This window comes from Crocodylus siamensis, chromosome 11 (genome assembly GCF_052110815.1).
Source record: "Crocodylus siamensis isolate JL-2025a chromosome 11, ASM5211081v1, whole genome shotgun sequence".
Classification (NCBI taxonomy): domain Eukaryota; kingdom Metazoa; phylum Chordata; order Crocodylia; family Crocodylidae; genus Crocodylus; species Crocodylus siamensis.
Window position 1 is genome coordinate 56,330,862 of NC_143405.1, and position 17,854 is coordinate 56,348,715.

General features: G+C 42.0%; 1 protein-coding gene across 6 annotated transcripts in view; it reads right to left on the reverse strand.

Annotated features, from left to right (window-relative positions):
• The window catches only part of CNTN4 (contactin 4), a 581,748-nt gene that overhangs the window by 157,804 nt on the left and 406,090 nt on the right, over positions 1–17,854 (reverse strand). For all 6 annotated transcript variants that reach the window (XM_090021956.1, XM_090021955.1, XM_090021954.1 and 3 more), the window contains exon 6: positions 4,741–4,836. In XM_090021956.1, coding sequence (XP_089878082.1) covers positions 4,741–4,836 — 96 coding nt within the window. The remainder of the gene's footprint in view (positions 1–4,740; positions 4,837–17,854) is intronic.

The window sequence follows — 17,854 nt, forward strand, 5'->3', positions numbered from 1 at the left end:
CTATAAATATCCTACGGCCATTGATTCTCAACCAGGAGTGCCTTGAGATCATTACCAGGGGGCTTTGGGTCACCACATAATGCTATCATTTTTAGGTGTGCAACAATCATTCACAAGATAAACCCAGAGATTTGATATTGGAATCCACAGTGTTAAAAACACTTTGATCTGCTGAGGTCCAATTTCTTTGCAACAGAAGAATTGCTCTATTATCTTTCTGTAGTCAAAAATTGAGTGAAAATTTAGCTGACATGTTCTGAGGGGTGTCCCAAGTCCACAGACTGCCCTGAGTCTATCAAGGGATACCTTGGAGCCTGAAAAGGTTGAGAACCACTGATCTAAGGTGCCACCCTGTCCTGCCTTCTGCCTGAAAGAGAAGAATTAGATGCCTGCTTCCAGGAAGTGGCTGAGAAGCCCAAGCAAGTCACGGAGGCACCATGTTGAATGTCTAAAGCTGAAACATCTATGAGATTTTAAATTCACCCTTATCATTAGTGTTTCCAATTGCTAGCCTAGACAGCTTCCTGTTTAGCATGATGGCTGTTGTAAATTGTTCTAACTCCCCCAAGCATAGGTCAGAGACACCAAGTACCTAGCTCAGGGCTATGGATTCTACTAGAGAAACCAGGCAGCTAATGGTTAGATGCTATGGTGCTGGGTGTTGTGCAACCTAAGTACCTGATCGCAGATACAAGATCAATGACGTAATGGATACAGCCACGCAGATTCCAGTACTTATAATTCTGCTGTTCTTTACAGAAGGAATAATCCCTTGAAATCCAAAAGTGAAAGGTGTCGTAGTTAGATAAATTAGGTAGGCAGGCATCCTTGTCATCCCTGCACAACCACAACACTAAGTGTGCCTTTGGTAAACAAATGTAGAACACTGTCATCGCTGCAAAAATATATGCACTGCTTGGCCCCGGTCAGGGAGATGTCCTTGTGGTCTTTATCCTGATGTAAAGGCTTTTGAGCAAGTTTTACTGAGGGCACTTGGAATGAAAAGCTCTCTTGATCTGTAGGCACAGGCAGATCTCACAGGTCATTACACTCACGGACCCAGGGGCCTTCCAAACCTTTTTTTAAATTCTTTTTCTTTCAAGTAGCTGTCTAGCTGGGGATTGTGAAGCCCAGGAGCCAAGTGATGCTGGCAGACTTGACAAGGTTTCCTGCCAGCTGGTCGGAAGTAAGCGGAGGAATTCCTGGGCTCGTCTCATTGGCTAAGTGCAAACAGTCAAAAAGCCTGAGGCTGAATCGATTTAATCTTCACAGGTTAGTCTAACTTGCATAGACTGAACCAATAAGCCAGGGAACAGATGTTCATTTTTGATTCCAGAAATGCAGCCACATGCCTGCAGTGGCCCAGGCCAGAAGCCTGGGGGGTGTTAGAGCACAGCTCCCTGCTGGGCTGGAGCAGACAGCTTGGGCCAAGGCTAGCCTGCCCAACCGTGGGGGCGGAAGGGATGTTTTCAGGGAAGGTGCAAAGCATTCTGGGATGCTGGGGGACTGTGAGGTAACTTGAATCTGGAGGGAATCTGGAATAGCAGTTCAATAAACTGATTTAACCTAAATCAGATAAATCTGACACTATATCCATAGAGGCTCATCTTAAACTGGTTTTGGCCATTTTGAAAGCAGTTTATATGCATTGAACCTCTATTGTGTTACAGATTTGAACTGGTTTCTGATCACTTACACCAGTTTATGTGTAACTTCTTTCCCTAGTCAATTGTGTTTGAACACTAAGTGTAACATCACGTTAAATGGGTTGCCATGCAATTCTCAGCTACCTGATAAGAAAAGATTCAAAGAGGACACAGGTACACAAGCATTATAATTATTTAAAAGAAGAAGAAATGACCCATAGAGTTGACTCTGTAGATGTGGAGTGCTAGAAATAGTTTCCAAGTGCAGGAGTTCATCCAAAATGGTTGATTGTTGATCGTTGTGATCAGTGGTACTGCACTGAAGTTGTACAAGACACTCCATTGCTTGTTGGCCAAATAATGCATTGCCTGTGACAGAGTCTAATACCAGTCAAGGTGATATAATAAGTGACTAACTTATCTCACTAATAGTTGATTTGTAACAGCTGTAACAGAAATGCATGGGTTTAAATAAATACCCAGCCAACTAAGCCTGACTTGGAACCATACATCCAACACAGATCTTATAACCAGACGTGTATGATTTTAAGTAAAAACAATTGTTTTTAATTTTCTAAATGTTTTAATTACCTTCTCTAAGTGACACTTTAGTTTAAAAAATCATTATAGTCTTCAATTATATTTATCCATTTATATAATCTGCTAGTTTATGAAATCAGGCTGGTTTTTGCCGCTGAAATAACATAACCTTTTCATTGCTGATAAAGTAACTTCCTTGTTTGGATACCAGCATTAGTGATGTTGGCATTAGGTACAAGGTTTTGATAAGCATCACATGCTGGCAGATGGGAACAAATCATTTTATGCCATACGTAGACAACAGCTATTGTGACGTTTTCTTTTTCATTTCCTTGTTACAGATATTTGGATATTTCCTTACAAAAAATGCATGCATTTAGAATCAAGAGGACATTGCATATCTTGTCATAAGAAACTCATGGTTGTACAAATTCGGAAGCAATATTAAACCCTGATCAATATCAGGATCAAAATCCTGATCATGATTAAATCCTGATCAAATCCTGTTGTTTCTCTACCCAATGTTTAAAGTCTTGGCATCACAAAATAAAGGGTCAAATTTTGCCTTGGAGTAAATGGTTGCAAATCTCATTGAGGTTAATAGTGGTGGATCCTGGAGGCAAACTTGTTTCTTGTGGGTAGAGGAATTCTATGTGCATCTATGTATGGAGGAGGGCCAGTATAAAGGCCAAGAGCTAGACCAGTCCAGAGGACTTGGTGTCCTATACGGGTTCCATCACAGCAGGAGAGAAGTGCTATTTACTGGTACCTTTCACCCTTAGTGACCAAGACGAAGAGCAGCACTGAGGGGAAGACAAAAGGCTTTAACTCAGACTGCCATTAACTGTTAGGAAATGCCCAAATGGAAACTACCCTCACCATAACGATTTAGAGATGTGCATAATGTTATAAATAAGAGAATAACTTACGGTGGCTGGATTTTAAAAGGGGCTAAATTATTTTATGACCAGCAACATTTGTGCAGTGATTACACATTGCAGATAGATAATGATGAGAAGTTAGATAAAGACAATCCAATCTATTGCTTTAGCAGCCCAATTGAACACTGTAAATATTTGCTCCACGCTACCACACGCTTTCTTTTCAGCTCTTTCATCTTCAGTGCTGTGCTCCTAGCGAAGTTTGCTATAGGCATTTCTTGCCTATTCACAGCAATGTGGAAGGGACTGCAAAGGTCATCTAGTCCAATCCACTGCACAGATGTAAGATTTCCTACATGTTTGCACAAAATAAATATTATAAGATCATGATCACTGCTGTTCCTGTAGCTTTGGAAGTAGTAAAGAATGAGGTCAGGAGGAGGGTACAGATTAAAGCATCAAAGGTTTGCACTTCTGATTATTTTTGTGTAAGCTCCAAAAGGAAAATAGGACATATTTCTGAACATTTCATAAGCATTATAATCCTGGTGGGTTTAAATAGGTATCTATAAAAAAAAAAAAAATGGTAGTGGACCAAAAAGGATCATCGACGTCAGGTGGTGGACATTTTGTTCCATCCCACCTGGAGCTCCAGATTATGGTGCTCACAATTTCACAGACAGGCACTAAAAGCCATAAGAGGAATCCCAGGATCTTTGAGGATCTCACTGACACTCCCTTTCCCCCAGAAATGAAAAAACCCCTATATCTGCAAGGGGACTAGTGGTGCAGCAGGATGGTCATGCAGTCCTCCTAGCTAATATGTAATTTGGAGAGAGCTGGGCATTCAAGAGTAAATTGGATGCTTATCTTGCTGGGATCCTATGACCCCAGCTGACTTCCTGCCCTTTGTGCAGGGGGCTGGACTTGATGATCTCTCGAGGTCCCTTCCAGCCCTGATGTCTATGTCTATGTCTATGAAATGGAAGATAAAGCAAAAAGCTTGAGCAGCAAGGAGGTGAATGAATTAGGAGAGGAAGGGATTTTTTCCAGATCACAGCAAAAGAATGTGCTGAAAAAGGCTCAGCCTGCCATTCATCCCTTCTTGGAGAAGACCAAATATGTAGATTTATAAAGAGTGGCTTCTAAATCCTCCAAGCAATCTCGGTTTATCTCCTGAATATGTATATACTCGTATTTGTGATGTTTTCTTTTTCAAGGTATATGCATTTATACTATGCAATTTAGTCCTTTGTCTGCATCTGTCATGCTCACTTTGAAGATGTACTAACATGTCTGGATGCTCAGTAAAAACCATTAAACCATTCAGGTTGGATCATTCTCTCAATCTCATACCTTCCCACAAATTGTCACCAGTTTGAAAACATTTAAACCTTCCTGAAAAGTGTTCAAGCACAAGTGACTGAGACACCTGCAAATTGCCCCATAGACCATGACACTGGGTAGGACACCCGGGTCGTGGCCCGAGCAACTTTTAGCATGTTAATTTAGCAATCTATGCAGTTAAAAAAATAGCTATAAAGTTTGAACTGGAATGACGATTGCACATTTGTGGGTTATATAAATTAACATACTAAAAGCTCTTCGGGCCATGGCCTGGGTGGCCTACCCCGTTCTGAGGCCTATGAATTGCCCCAACTAGCATGATTTACCTCCAGAGTGGGGCGGTGGTCCACACAGCAGTACCATTCCCTGACCTTGGCGGACTGAGACTGTACTTCTTGTTCTTGTTTTGAAGTTTTCAAGATCTGTTAAGAAAGAGAGAAGGAAGAAGTGAATGAAATGGCATTATCGTTGTTAATCAGCAGGGTTGCATGTATGTTAGGGCTGTTTTCTTTTCTGAGGGAGATGCAAAATGAAAGGAACTTGGAAGAGATGTCTGCTGAAGTCTGCTTCTAATACATAGGAAAAACAGGCTGCTACCTAGGGCAGCGAAATAGAGGCAGCAAAATGTTCAATAAATGTTCACATGGATAACTGTGGCTGGGTAGGGGTGGACAGTTGTTGATTCACCCGTGGCAGAACTCTCCCCCAGAGATAACTCTGACTACATATCGCGCCCGTGCAATTAATATAAAGCCATTCTGAGAGGAAGTATTGCTGTAAACTGCCATTTATCCTCATTCATTTTACACCCCGTGCCTGAGTGCCTGCAGATTATGATTCTTTGTCTTTTGTAGGAGCCTTGCTATTGGTGCCTCACACAGCCTGGGTGGGAATGCAAATCTGCAATCCCGAGCACTGCGAAGTTCCCAGTAGCAAAGCCCCCTGATACAGCTGACATACATTAGCTGCACCATGCTTTATTATACCACATTTTTCACTTTATCTTCCCCACCCACATATGCTTTCTTATAGGCACCGTGAAAACATTTTCTCTCTCCCTGCCCTACACACTGGGTTGAGGAAACCTACTGTTAATTGTTGATGCCACACTTAGTGACCCAAGTCCTGGCACCAAATATTGATCAGAAGCATCAGCTGCTGTGGGAACTCTTGTGCAGCAAGTCACTTAAGTAGCCCTTTTATTTTATACAGTGACTTGCTTTGGAGTCTTCACTTCTTTTTGCTTTCAATGAAGCTGAACCATTTTTGGCTATATCAAAATTGTCCTTTGGTGCAACAGAAAGACACAGCAAATACACAAGCAATACACGCATTAAACAATAAGAAAATGATCATAGCATAGCAAAATGAGAACATTATCTCCTTCAATATTTTTTTTTAAGAATTAACAGAGACGCATGCACAGTATAGAGATTGGAGGAAGTCTCTGCTCTGTTTTAGACATGGCACTAAATCAGATTTTAATCTCAAAGTGTTTTCTTAAATCCTGCAAAAATATGCTCTTGGCTTATAGGAGTATGGTTACGTACATGCAAACGATCCGTGTGACATCAGTCTCCTTCTCTCTTGCCCCTTGGGCTGAGAGATTTTCACTACTGCCTCAGTCACTGTAAGCATATGAATATAGGGAAGGCATTGTTTGGAGGGAAAGATGGATTATAATATTCATATTGAGATAGTACCAAGGGGCCCCTGTCCTGGATCAGGATTTGAGTATTTTAAACACAAACATAGACAACAAAGATGGCCCATACCCTCCAAATAACACAAGCTAAGTAAAAATAGTGATTGCAATGAAAGTGCTGGTTACTTACAAGATTAGCCATATTCACATAATGGTCAACTTAATTTCATTGGACCACTACTCTCTACATGAGTCCATCTTAAAACCTTGCATTATCCTGCAGTATACACTCTTTTTCTTGAGCAAATAACACTGTCCACATTCAGAGGATGGATAGCTCTTGAAGGGAAATGATGGAAACCTGTGCACTGCAGTGAGTTGTGTAAATGCGAACACACCAACACAGCAGTGCAACTAGGGTGTGATGACTGGGGCACAGTTACCAACTAAATGGGGGTCAGGAGGGCAGAAAAAGCCATTGCTGCAGCAGCCGTGTGATTCAAGTATTGCTAAAGCAGCAGCTGGAAGCAACAGTATAACCCACCCCTGCCCCAGTTAGTGAAGGAGCTTGTTATTCCTCTGGCCAAAAGTCACTGCTGACCTCATGTGTTGCAGCTGTGCCAGGCACCCGGCTGTGTCCTTACACCTCTGCTCCAACACAGCGGCACGTCTCAGCTCCTACTGACGTCAGTCAACTAAATGAGTACACTGAGGGCCGTCAGCTCTTTGCAGAGGTGCTTAGCCCTTTTCATGTTTAATATAATATTGACAGATCCTGATGAACATCTGGACCTATCTGGAGCAAAATCAATGCAGGACACGGTACAAGGTATAGATAAGGAAAGAACAGCATTAGTGGAAGCCTCTGGATTGGAAGTCATCAACTGTTCTGGGTCTGCCCGACAGCATTTTGGTTTGGCAAACTTTCTTTGCCTTCCTAATCCATTACAAATCCGTCGCTATTCATAGTCTAGAGAAGTTGCAGGGAATCAACATGGTGAGAGCTCTTTAAGACGGGAAAAATGGCCTTTTACACTTAGTAATGGAGAAGCAATCCTTCTCGAGGCCCAGGTCCGTGTTGTGTGGGCACCCAGAATTCCCCCAAGGAGTTATGACTGCACAAAGATGCAGGACAGGACAGACCCCATTTGTCTGGGTTATTGGTACGAAACCAAAATGGTGTTGTGGGGTGGGTGATAAAACGTGGTATTAGGAAACTTTTTTTTAGCAGGAGAACCAGTTTCACGATGGAATAATCTGCTCAGGGAGGGAGGCATAAATAACAAGTAACAGCAGCAGCACACTACAGTGACTGTTGCAAGGCATCCCTGCCCAAGGGGCTGGAACTGTAGACTTAGCCACACAAATAGTCACTGATCATGATTTCCTATGGGACTATTCACGTGGGCAAAGATTGCAAGATCAGTTCCCTGGAGCAGTGGAGCAGACTACATGGCTCAGGAGATCTTCTCCCATCTGTTCAGCTGCTGTTGCATAAATCCAAAGACACGACTTTGCTCCGTCGCGAGACTTTATTGCCATTGTTTTTCTTCTGCCTTACTTCAAGTCAACACCTGCGCTTCGAGCAACGCATGCGGTTAATGAGATCAGCTCGACAACAAGAAAACATTTTGCACAGTGCAGCCGTACAAAAGACAGGATTCTAGACCAGCGCAAGCTTATTATTTAAAGTTTATTATTACATTCTTACTGTTGCCACCTCTGTCATGAGTCTTCCCATATTTGATATTTTGCTTGCAGCTCCATCTCTTAGAGGGGGGTGATTACATGAGCGTCTTGCTTGTCTTTTTTATACAAATATGTTTACATTCTAGGTTGTAGGGGGAAAAACCTTGGAGTTAGTGCACTTCAAGGATAGGTACAGACATTCAAAAAGCCTAAGGCAGAATCCGTCTAAGTTGCACAGGTTTTTTGTAAGTGGCGTGGTTTAGATCAGTCGTGAACAGAACGCACATTCACCCTTTGGTGGTGGTGGGAGGGGGGAATCTTAGACTAGGTTTCTACATTTTTACTTCAGTCTGTGTGCAGTGTACATCTGTTTTGTTATGGGTATAGACCAATTTCTGATCACCAGGGATCCTGGTTTTCTCTGTTTAAAAAATCACAGATCCTCTGATTAAAAACCTCCAAATCCATGATTAAAATGAAACACCGCTTTATACATAGGTATCAGTTGAAAACAATGTTTTGTTGATATAGTTACAATTTGGAAACCTACCAGCACCTCATCCACTATAATAAGTACCTATACTCCGCTATATTCTAAGTACCTATACATTTTTGGTATTTGCTTTTGAGTTTTTTATCATGAAAAAATCAGAGCTCTCCCCTGCCCCCTTTGCTCACCAAGACACAGGTCCAGGCCACTGACTTCCAAGCCACAGCCCTCCAGCTCTGCTGGTAACCCTCACTCCACATCCGCAGCTGCCAACTGCTGGAAGGGGACCCTAGCTCCCATGGGTGGCACGGCCAGAACAGAGCCCATGGATGGGGGGGGGGGGTTGCCTGCTGTGGGCTCAGGCTCTCTGCCTTGCTGAGCCCAGAGGGTGAGACCCCGCATAGCAGGGCAAGGCAGGGCAGGGTGGGGCAGGGAAGTTTGCTGCCACTTCTGGAAGCTCTGCATCGCCTTAGCAAAGTGCCCCCTGCCCGCCTGGCAGCAGTGAGGAGTACAACTCTGTGCCACCACCCCCCCTGCTGCCAGGCAGGCAGGGGGCACTTTGCTAGGGCGGCACAGGGCTTGCAGTGGCAAGGAGCTTCCCCTGGAGCTCTGCCAGCCTGCAGAGGGCTCTTTGCAAAAGTGGAAAACCTGTGCGTTCCTCTGTGAAAATGAAAAATCCACGTTTTTCTTGCTTAAAAGGGAAAATCTGCGTTTTTTCCATCTTCCCACGGGAACTGGAAACCCTGGATCCTTCCTCACTTATTATATTGGTACAAGTGTAATGTCTGTACCTGGCTCAAAGGCTCAGAAACGAGGCGGCAAATAAAAAGCATTTAAACAAATCTCATGATTTTATATTGCTAAATTCATAACTCTTTTGCATTTAAAGGCACTAAGAACTATGGACTGCTTCTTCCCTACTCAGCCTTGTTCTTTACTGCTTATAATCATGAACACCAAAGGATTCCTACTGAAGCCAGAAAGACTATTTCAAAGAACAGTGGTCACCAATATAAGCAAGGGTTGCCCTTAACAAGCAAACAGTAAATTAAATATATTAACATAATACATGAATATTTAGATTGGACTGTGCAACCCCATTAACCACAATGGGAGAACCCTTTATACATTTTGTCTTTGTGTTCCTTGGTATTTTCTCTGTCAAAGATTGAGTGGGGAGGGAGAATAAAGGGCCTTTTGGTCATGTGTCATAATCAGATCATTGTTGCCTGATACCTGAAATTCTGGTTATATTTACATGGAGAGAGAGTATTCAATGTAATGACGGGTGTAAACACAGAGAAAGTCTCTAACTTTTTTTTGGATGCTGGCAAAACACCTAGTAATCTATTTATGATATGAAAAGTGCAGGAAGTAGCCCATTTGGGAGATCTGCAAGGAATACTTGGAGCTCACTTCCAAGTAAATTCCAGGTTGAAAATATAAAGATCATTCATTGTAACATACTGAATTTTGTAAATAGGGCCTTGACTTTGCAAGCACTTATGCATGTACTTAGCCTTATTCAGTGAACAAAGGCACAGCTGTGAACCTGCTACTCAAAACAAATAGCTCAGTTGGTTTCAGTTGTGGGCAACTAATCATAAATGGGTGTATGAAGGGTTTTATGATCTAGTCCTACAGGAGGAAACACAATTAAAACTCAAGAAAAGGCTAATGCACTGCAAAACATATTTAGCCCATTTATTTCAGAACCAGCAGTTTTGTTTTCTTTATACAACTTCATAGCGTGCAAATGATTGTACCATAGTATAACTGGTAAAAATAATTACACTTTATTAATAAGAGACTTCACTACATCACTATTTTGCTATAAAATCTTTCTAGGGAAGTGTGAAAAAGCTGAGCTGCTGATTTGCTAAATGGGTTACAAAGCATCAGGATTAGCAAAGTGCTGAAAAAAGGGGCTCAGTTGTGCTCCCATTTACTGCGAAATGCAAGGAGAAAATTTCCCCGAAACTCCTAGTCAAATGGTGCAAAATGTTCCATTTTAGAATTAAATTCTGCACAGTTGAACAATCAATACATGGAGGCAAGACCACTTGCCAAACAAAAGCTAAATGCACTCGCTGAAAATCTCTCCAGAAGCAGCTTTATTGCAAAAGTAGTGCTCTTACACATTTCTTCGATTTATGCTATCCTCAATCAAAGGAAACACACCTCTCCAGCGCCTCTCTACCCCTGCATGAAGAGTAGGTGGAAAATTGTTCTCTATACTTTCTATGATAAAGATCAATGGGATGGCTTCGGAGAAGAAATGAAAACAACCCTTTGCAGCTGCAGATGACTGTGAATTACAGTGCAAGTGGTTCAGTTATGTACGTCTCCCCTTGCAACTAACTCTTAACCTGTCATTTATGCACTCCAGTTTGACTTTCCCCCCAAATTCAAAGATGCTGCAGTCCATAAGGTGGATTTTTTCCTATTTTGGTTTATTGACAGCAGGGTTACATAAACCTAAATAGCCTATCCAATGTGTGCTTCACAGTTTCTGACTCCTTCAACTTGTCACTTTTAAGAAAAGGATACCTTAACAATAAGACAAAACAAGGAACAAGCTTCAAAATGTGAATATTTAAAACCAAATCTTAAATGCTCAGAATTTGCACATACACATTTGCACAACAGATTAATTTGAAACTCCCTAAAAATTCAAGATTAACCTTGAGTCTACAATTTGAAAAGTTGGGACACATACCCCTCCTTTTTTTTTTTTTTTTTCCCACAGCTGCACCCTTCTTAAAGACATTTGGCACTTCGCAGGGATTTGTCATATTGAGATGTCAGTTAGATTTTGTGTTTTGCTTTCCTCGTTGCTCTCAGGAATCAGAGATAAGGTTATCATTTAGTCTCCATTGCATGGCTAGCAACGGCCTTTTAACAAAAATTATAATTGCACACCTGCATGAAGCACACCAGCTGTACACAGAGGCCTTGCGTGGTATTTTCTGAGTTTGGTGACAAGTGGACAAACATATTGCCACGCTAAGGTGTGAGAGCAGAACTCACTTCTCTTTTCTGCCTTGCTTCTTACGTTATTTGGTTAGTTCCTTTTGCTTCCCTTTGCTTCTTTTTGATGACCCTTTCTTCTGTTGTGCCTCTCCACCCTTGCTGCCCATGCCCTGTTGCCTGGGGTCTGCTCCCTCCCATTGTCTGTCCTCTTCTATTGCTAAAAATACCTCCTGTATTTTCTGTGCCCTATTATCTAAGCACATTTACCCAAGTTCCCCACCTCTCACCCATTCCCCTTAGTTCCCCTTTTCAACTATTTAATTTTGCTCTTGTATGAGCCCTAAACTTTAGACCCTTCATAATTAGCTAGCCATCTCTTCCTGTTGCCCATCCCATGAGTACACAGCCTTCCTTCTGAGATGCATTGAAAGAAAGGTGGCATCAGTTTACTCAGCTTCGTACAGCGTAAGAGAGAGTATAGACACCAAAAGTCAGCAGGGTAAGGAAAGAAGCCAGCTAGCAGGGGGACCCCTGCTCCCTCCTAAGTGTACTGTAAGAAGGTTGCTGAGGGAATATTTTGCTTAGATCCTTACAGCATAGAGACCAAGTGATATTGGAGGTCTGGTAACATGGATATAACCATCCTACGTGTGTTGTTTGGGCCTAGACCAGTTATGTTGAAAGAGGAAAAGGAAAAGCTAGATTTTTCTCTAAATATTCCTTATAAGAAGACCTTGGATAATTGAGGCTACTTAAAATGCAAATTCTAAGATACAAGAAATGTTAATACTCCAAATATATTAAACAAATCAACTTCTCAGTGAGAAGCACTGAAATCATGTGAAGTGACTGAAATGAATAAAACATTAAACATCATGCAAATATATAGATATGGTTACCAGTGGTGTAGTACTTGTGCTGGGCTGTCAGTGATGTATCAGACAATTATTTGGTCTTCATTTACCATGGTAGTTTTATAACTTAATAGGCTACCAAGCATGACATTAAGAATGAGGCTATATATCAAGACCACAAAGCATTATGTGAGTTTTATACAAGAAACAGGCCTCAATCATTTTGGGGTATAAATCTCCTACTGGCTTTGTGATGATATTGGTTTCTAAATAATTCCAGAGATTATTTATTTAAAAACAACATAATAATTTAAAAAGTTTTCATATCACACAAAATCAAGGATAATGCCAGTGGAAGTAAATACATTAAAATGAGGTTATATAAATGACTAAACAAAAAAATCAATAAATCACAATTTGAAGACCTTTGAAAAAGGGCAGAGGATTCCAGAAAACAGTTCTGACCACAATTATACTGATTTCACACAGACTTGAATTCCTATGTAGTTACCCTTGGTTTATATTGGGGAGAAACTCCTGCCACAAAATATGGAAGTTGAATACATGAAGAACAACTGTTCTGTAATGTCCCAGTTGCTTGGGGACAGTCACTCCATTTAGCTTATCTACCCACCAAATCTACTGGTTACATTGAACCTTAGGAAAATAATGTCACTAAGAGACAGCACCTTATCATATTGGTAGTCCTGCTTAGGCTGATTCATAGGCAATGACTTGCTCCCTCTTACACAGCACAACCCTCTATACCAAATAAAGCATTAGTTATAAATGACCAGTGCAGAGTCTGATGATATATTATTGTTAACCACAGACAGACAAGGGAGAGTAGGAGCAAAAATTTCCATGATGTGGATCCACAAGCATGTCTGGAAGTATACTACCCCCCCAACATTTGCTGAACACCTTCACCAATAAGATTATAATGCAAGTTATATACTAGCTACTTTAACACAGAATTGTGTTTCATTATAGTCAAACCAAAGTTATACATTTAGGGATGATCAGGGATCTGGGTTTTTCATTTCCCATGGAAAAATGGAACAAAAACCCTGAGGATTTCCCCTTTTAATTGAGAAAAAAACACATTGCTCATTTTAATGGAGGAACATGTGGATTTGGACCTGGCACTTCTTGTCATTGTGAGCCCCGTGCCACCGTGGCGAGGTGCCCCTGGCCCATGGAATTGTGCTCCTTGCTGCTGCTAGGTGAGCAGGGGCACTTGGTTAGGATGGCATGGGGCTTGCAGTGGGAAGGAACTTCCCTGCCCAGCCCCGTTCTGCCCTGCCACACCAGGTCCCACCCACTGGACTGCAGAGCCCCCACGGGCTTCGCTCCGACCATACTGCCTGCAGAGGAGGGGGAGCCAGGCTCCAGGCTCTGCTCTGCTGCAGCAGTCACTGCCTCCCATGGGCGGCAGCTGGGGCTGGGCGCTGCTGCGGGGTAGGAGGCTGTGGACCTGGGTTGCTGGCCCACAGCCCTGGTAGTTGGGGGCCCTTCCAAGCAGGGTCAGGGGGTAGAGGGCTCTGGGTGGGGAGTGAGGGGCACCAACAGGGCTGGGGGGCTGTAGATGGGGCACCAGCAGGGTGCTGTGGGGGGCTGTGGCTTGGGAATCAAAGGCCTGGATTTGTGTGTTGGTGAGCAAAGGGGGCAGCGGGAGCTCTAATTTTGCATGATAAAAATCCAAAATCAATACGAAAATGTATATGTACTTAGAATTTATTTTATTGTAGTGATTGAAGTGCCGGCAGGCTTCCAAATTGCTTTCAAATTTTAAATATATCAATAAAACACTGTGTTCAATTGATACATACACACACACACACGCGCACACACAGTGGCATTTCATGTTAATTGCAGATTTGGGGGTTTTAGCAGAGAATCTGTGATTTTTAAACAGAGAAAACCAGGATCCCTGGGGATAAGGAACGCAGGCTTACTTAAGAATGGGATGCTATAACCTAAAAAACAATGAATTGGAAAAAGGATTTAGGAGTCAGAGCTGACCAGCAACTTAACATAAGTTCTCAGTAATGTGACGTGGCAAAAAGGGCTAATGTGATCTTTGGATAAATGATTGGGGAGTGGTGGGTAGGAGGCAGGGTCGTTTTCCTTTGCATATGACACGAGTGAAGCCAACAATGGAATTCCAATCCTATGTACATGTCTGCCAGTTGCTATTTAGAAGGGATATTAAAAATTAGAGAAGGTATTGACTAGGGTTGTGCAAAGCAGGCCCTATTCGATTCAGATTTGGCCCAAATCAGTGATGGTAATTCAAATCGTTGATTTGGATCACTGTCCCCGATTTGATTCAGCCAAATCCGAATCTGAAGATTTAATGCTGATTTGGAGAATCAGCTATTCGGACATAGACGCAGCTTTAAAAGTTTTTTCTACATACCTTGAGGTAGCAGGCATGGCTTGTGATCTCTGTGATGCTGAGGTGCACGGAGCATACCACAATAATGTGGGGGGGCTCCCCCACATGCTTGGCAGTGAACCTAGAAGTGGACCGAAGTACTTTTGGTCCACTTCCGGGTCTGCCAGGGAGCACATTGGGGGCCCCTCCCCCCACACCCTTCTGGCTCAGTGATTGGCCACGGGCGACCCTGAGTGCCCACCCAGACCCAGGAGACACTGAGCCAGAGTGGTGCAGGGGGGCCCCCAGTGCACTTGCTGGCAGACCCAGAAGTGGACTGGAAGTGCTTCTTTGGATGTGGAGATTCGGCCACTGAATCGGGCCGAATCTCTGCCAAATCAAATTGGGGACCAAAGCTTTGCACAGCCCTAGTATTGACTGACTGAAGGAAACACCACTTGAGAAACAAATGACGCTCAATCTCAGGGAAGCTCATCAGAAGACAGATTAAGATGTACCTGATCTTTGAATATGAGGACCTTCTTGGGGAGGACATATTGGGTACTAAAGCACTCTAATATAGGAGAGAAAGGCAAAAGAAGACCCAATGGTTAGACATTGAGGCTGAACAAATACAAATTAGACACAGTTGGTAGGGAGGGTGATTAACAATTTGTATAAAACTGATGATGAAACAGGTAGATTCATCATCTCTTGTCTTCCAATCAAAATCAGCTGCCTGCCTAGAAAATATGCTATAATCACACCCATGTCATTGGGTTTGATTCAAAGGCAACTGGATGAAATGGAATGGTTTGTGAGATATAAGAAGTCTGACAACACAATTTTATAAAAGGATCAGGCTCATAGCCAAATGTACCCACACACCCTGGCGAGTTTTGAGGCAGTATTTACAAGCATTAGGAAATACTACTTCTTTATGGTATCAAGAAACTTCATCTGTACAGCATCATGTCACTGAATGAGCACATATAAAAATGTTGAGAACATCTCTAGCCATTACCAGAAGATGGTATGAGGTTGAGTAAAAAGTCCTAAATTCTTCCATATATGGGAGTAAAACATCAACTACTATATGACAAAAAACCAGACATAATCAAGTTTTATGCCTGCAAAATTCTGCTAAGTGAATGTTTTTGATTAAATATAAAAATACAAATACAAATACAAATAAAAAGAACAAGTAATTAAAAGCTGGTGTAAAACACTGTTGTTATAAATCAGATGTAGGGCACAAAGAAATACAAACGAAGCAGGTAAAAATTGCATTGTGCTGTATGCAAATTTCCTTGGCTCTTGAACTGTAAAACTATGTATTATCCTGTTGCATAATTTGTGATTATTTAATGACTGAAGAGGGAAGGAAAGGGTTGAATCAGAGAACGGTTTTCAGATAAGTCTGTAGTTTCTTGATTCCAAACTAATTAAGATGAGATTCATTAATGTGATTGTTAAAAAGAAAAAAGTTAACTTGAACATACATATCTGAGTTTTTGTCCTATTTAATCTGAGTGTTCTTCCTCAAATATAGATTTATTTTGATTAGAGAACTAATTAATTATGAAAATTGAGTAGGGACAATTATGCAACATGAAAATTACGATGATTTCACAATTTTGGAGACCAAAGTGCTTTCAACATGCATCAATATGATGCCAACTATATAGCCAAATTTCTTTGTTGAACACTGAAATATGTAACAAGGTGCAGTAACTACATTCATGTCAGGAAACAAATAACTATTTTTGCTACTATAATTGAAGGTGGAGGAGGAAGAATTAAGCAGAATGGAATTGGAATTTATGCAGGAAAACTGGGATGTTGAAGACCTTTGCTTTGGGTCTCTCTAAAAGACATCCAGAAACACAGAAGCTATGATTAGATACCACTTCAGGAAAATATGCACCCTACATACAACTTTCTTGTTTTCCATAAAGTAATACCTTTCACAACTTGTCCGAGGCTCTTCTTGCTTATGTTGATAGAGCCAACAGAACCACAATCTAAAGCAGGGTTATAAGAAGGCAAGTAAAGATGACTTGGCTACTTCAAAGAGTTTCTTAACAAAAGAGACAGAGAATTTAAAGTCCTTCTGCAAAGTGCATCTTTTGAAATTCCTAGAACTTCCTTGTTCATCTGGGTGGCATATGCTTGCTGATTAGATTGCTTTTTGTGCTGCACAGTAGATCATTCGAGTGTAATCTAACCTATAATTATATCTTTTCAAATAGGACATGCCCTGAATTTGTATCTATAACTCTGAAAGAAACAGTGGAGGAAAAGATAAATCATGTATTTAAAAAATAAACTGATTTGACTTTACTGAGGAGCTTTAATTCCTGAATAGATTATGTGATGCAAATTATGAAAATGAGGAACACAGGTTAAATTGAAATCAAGAAGTACCAATCAAAGTAGCATTCCTTGATTGTGCTAAATTCTATTCTGTATTAAGCTGGTGTAAAACAAGAGCAACCGAGAATTGACTTTGATTCAATACCTCAAAAATTCTGATATTATTAAATATCAGCTGGACAATACATTAGGCTTCCCTGCTGTAGACATGCAACTTATACAAGTTATGAATTCAGACTTGAATTCTGATAATAATACAAAACCTTAGTGGGAAACTCCTTCAAACATCAGCAGAACAAATACTATCAGTATCAAATCTGGCTGAGTAAAAGTGATGTAAAATGCATGGTCTGCTCTCTTATGTATTTCATATTAAGAACAGCTACACATGCAAGGTCCTAATTCATGAACAGACAAACTAAGATAACTGAGGGATGCTGTTCAAACTGTATTGCCTCTAGGGTGTGTGTGGATGAAATGGGGACCCTCAATTGAAACGGTAGGTTTTAAAAAACTCTGCTTCAATTTAGGGCTGATTAAACCCCCGCGTCATACACACACCCTGCTGACTTGCATGTCTCTCCAGTGGGGAGGGGAGGGCGAGCTGCTGGTGGCTGGAACGGTCCCTGGGCTGTGGGCTGGGCAGGGGACCTGGTGCTTCCCTCTACGGCAGTGGCAGTTCCCCGCAGGTGGCACCCACCCACAGGCACCTGGCTCAGGCGGTCCCAGGGGGCACCGCAGCTGTGGAGGGAAGCACTGGGCCCCGGTGCAGCTCAGGCAGGCTTTGGGGGGGGAAGGAGGGGGGAGATCAGGTTTGCGGCTTTTCTTGGGTGGAGCTTGCTTTCCTGGGCTGCTGGCAGCCTGCCTGCAGGGCTTCTTGGAGAGCCCCCGAGCTGCTTTACTCCCCGGCCGTAGGGGCAACAAACTAAAACTCCTTGGTGGAGTTTTAGTTCGCTGCGCCCCAAGTCATTTAAGGTGCATTATGCCACCGAATTTCCTACAGCGGCTGGAATTGATGTGCAGTGCACTGCTG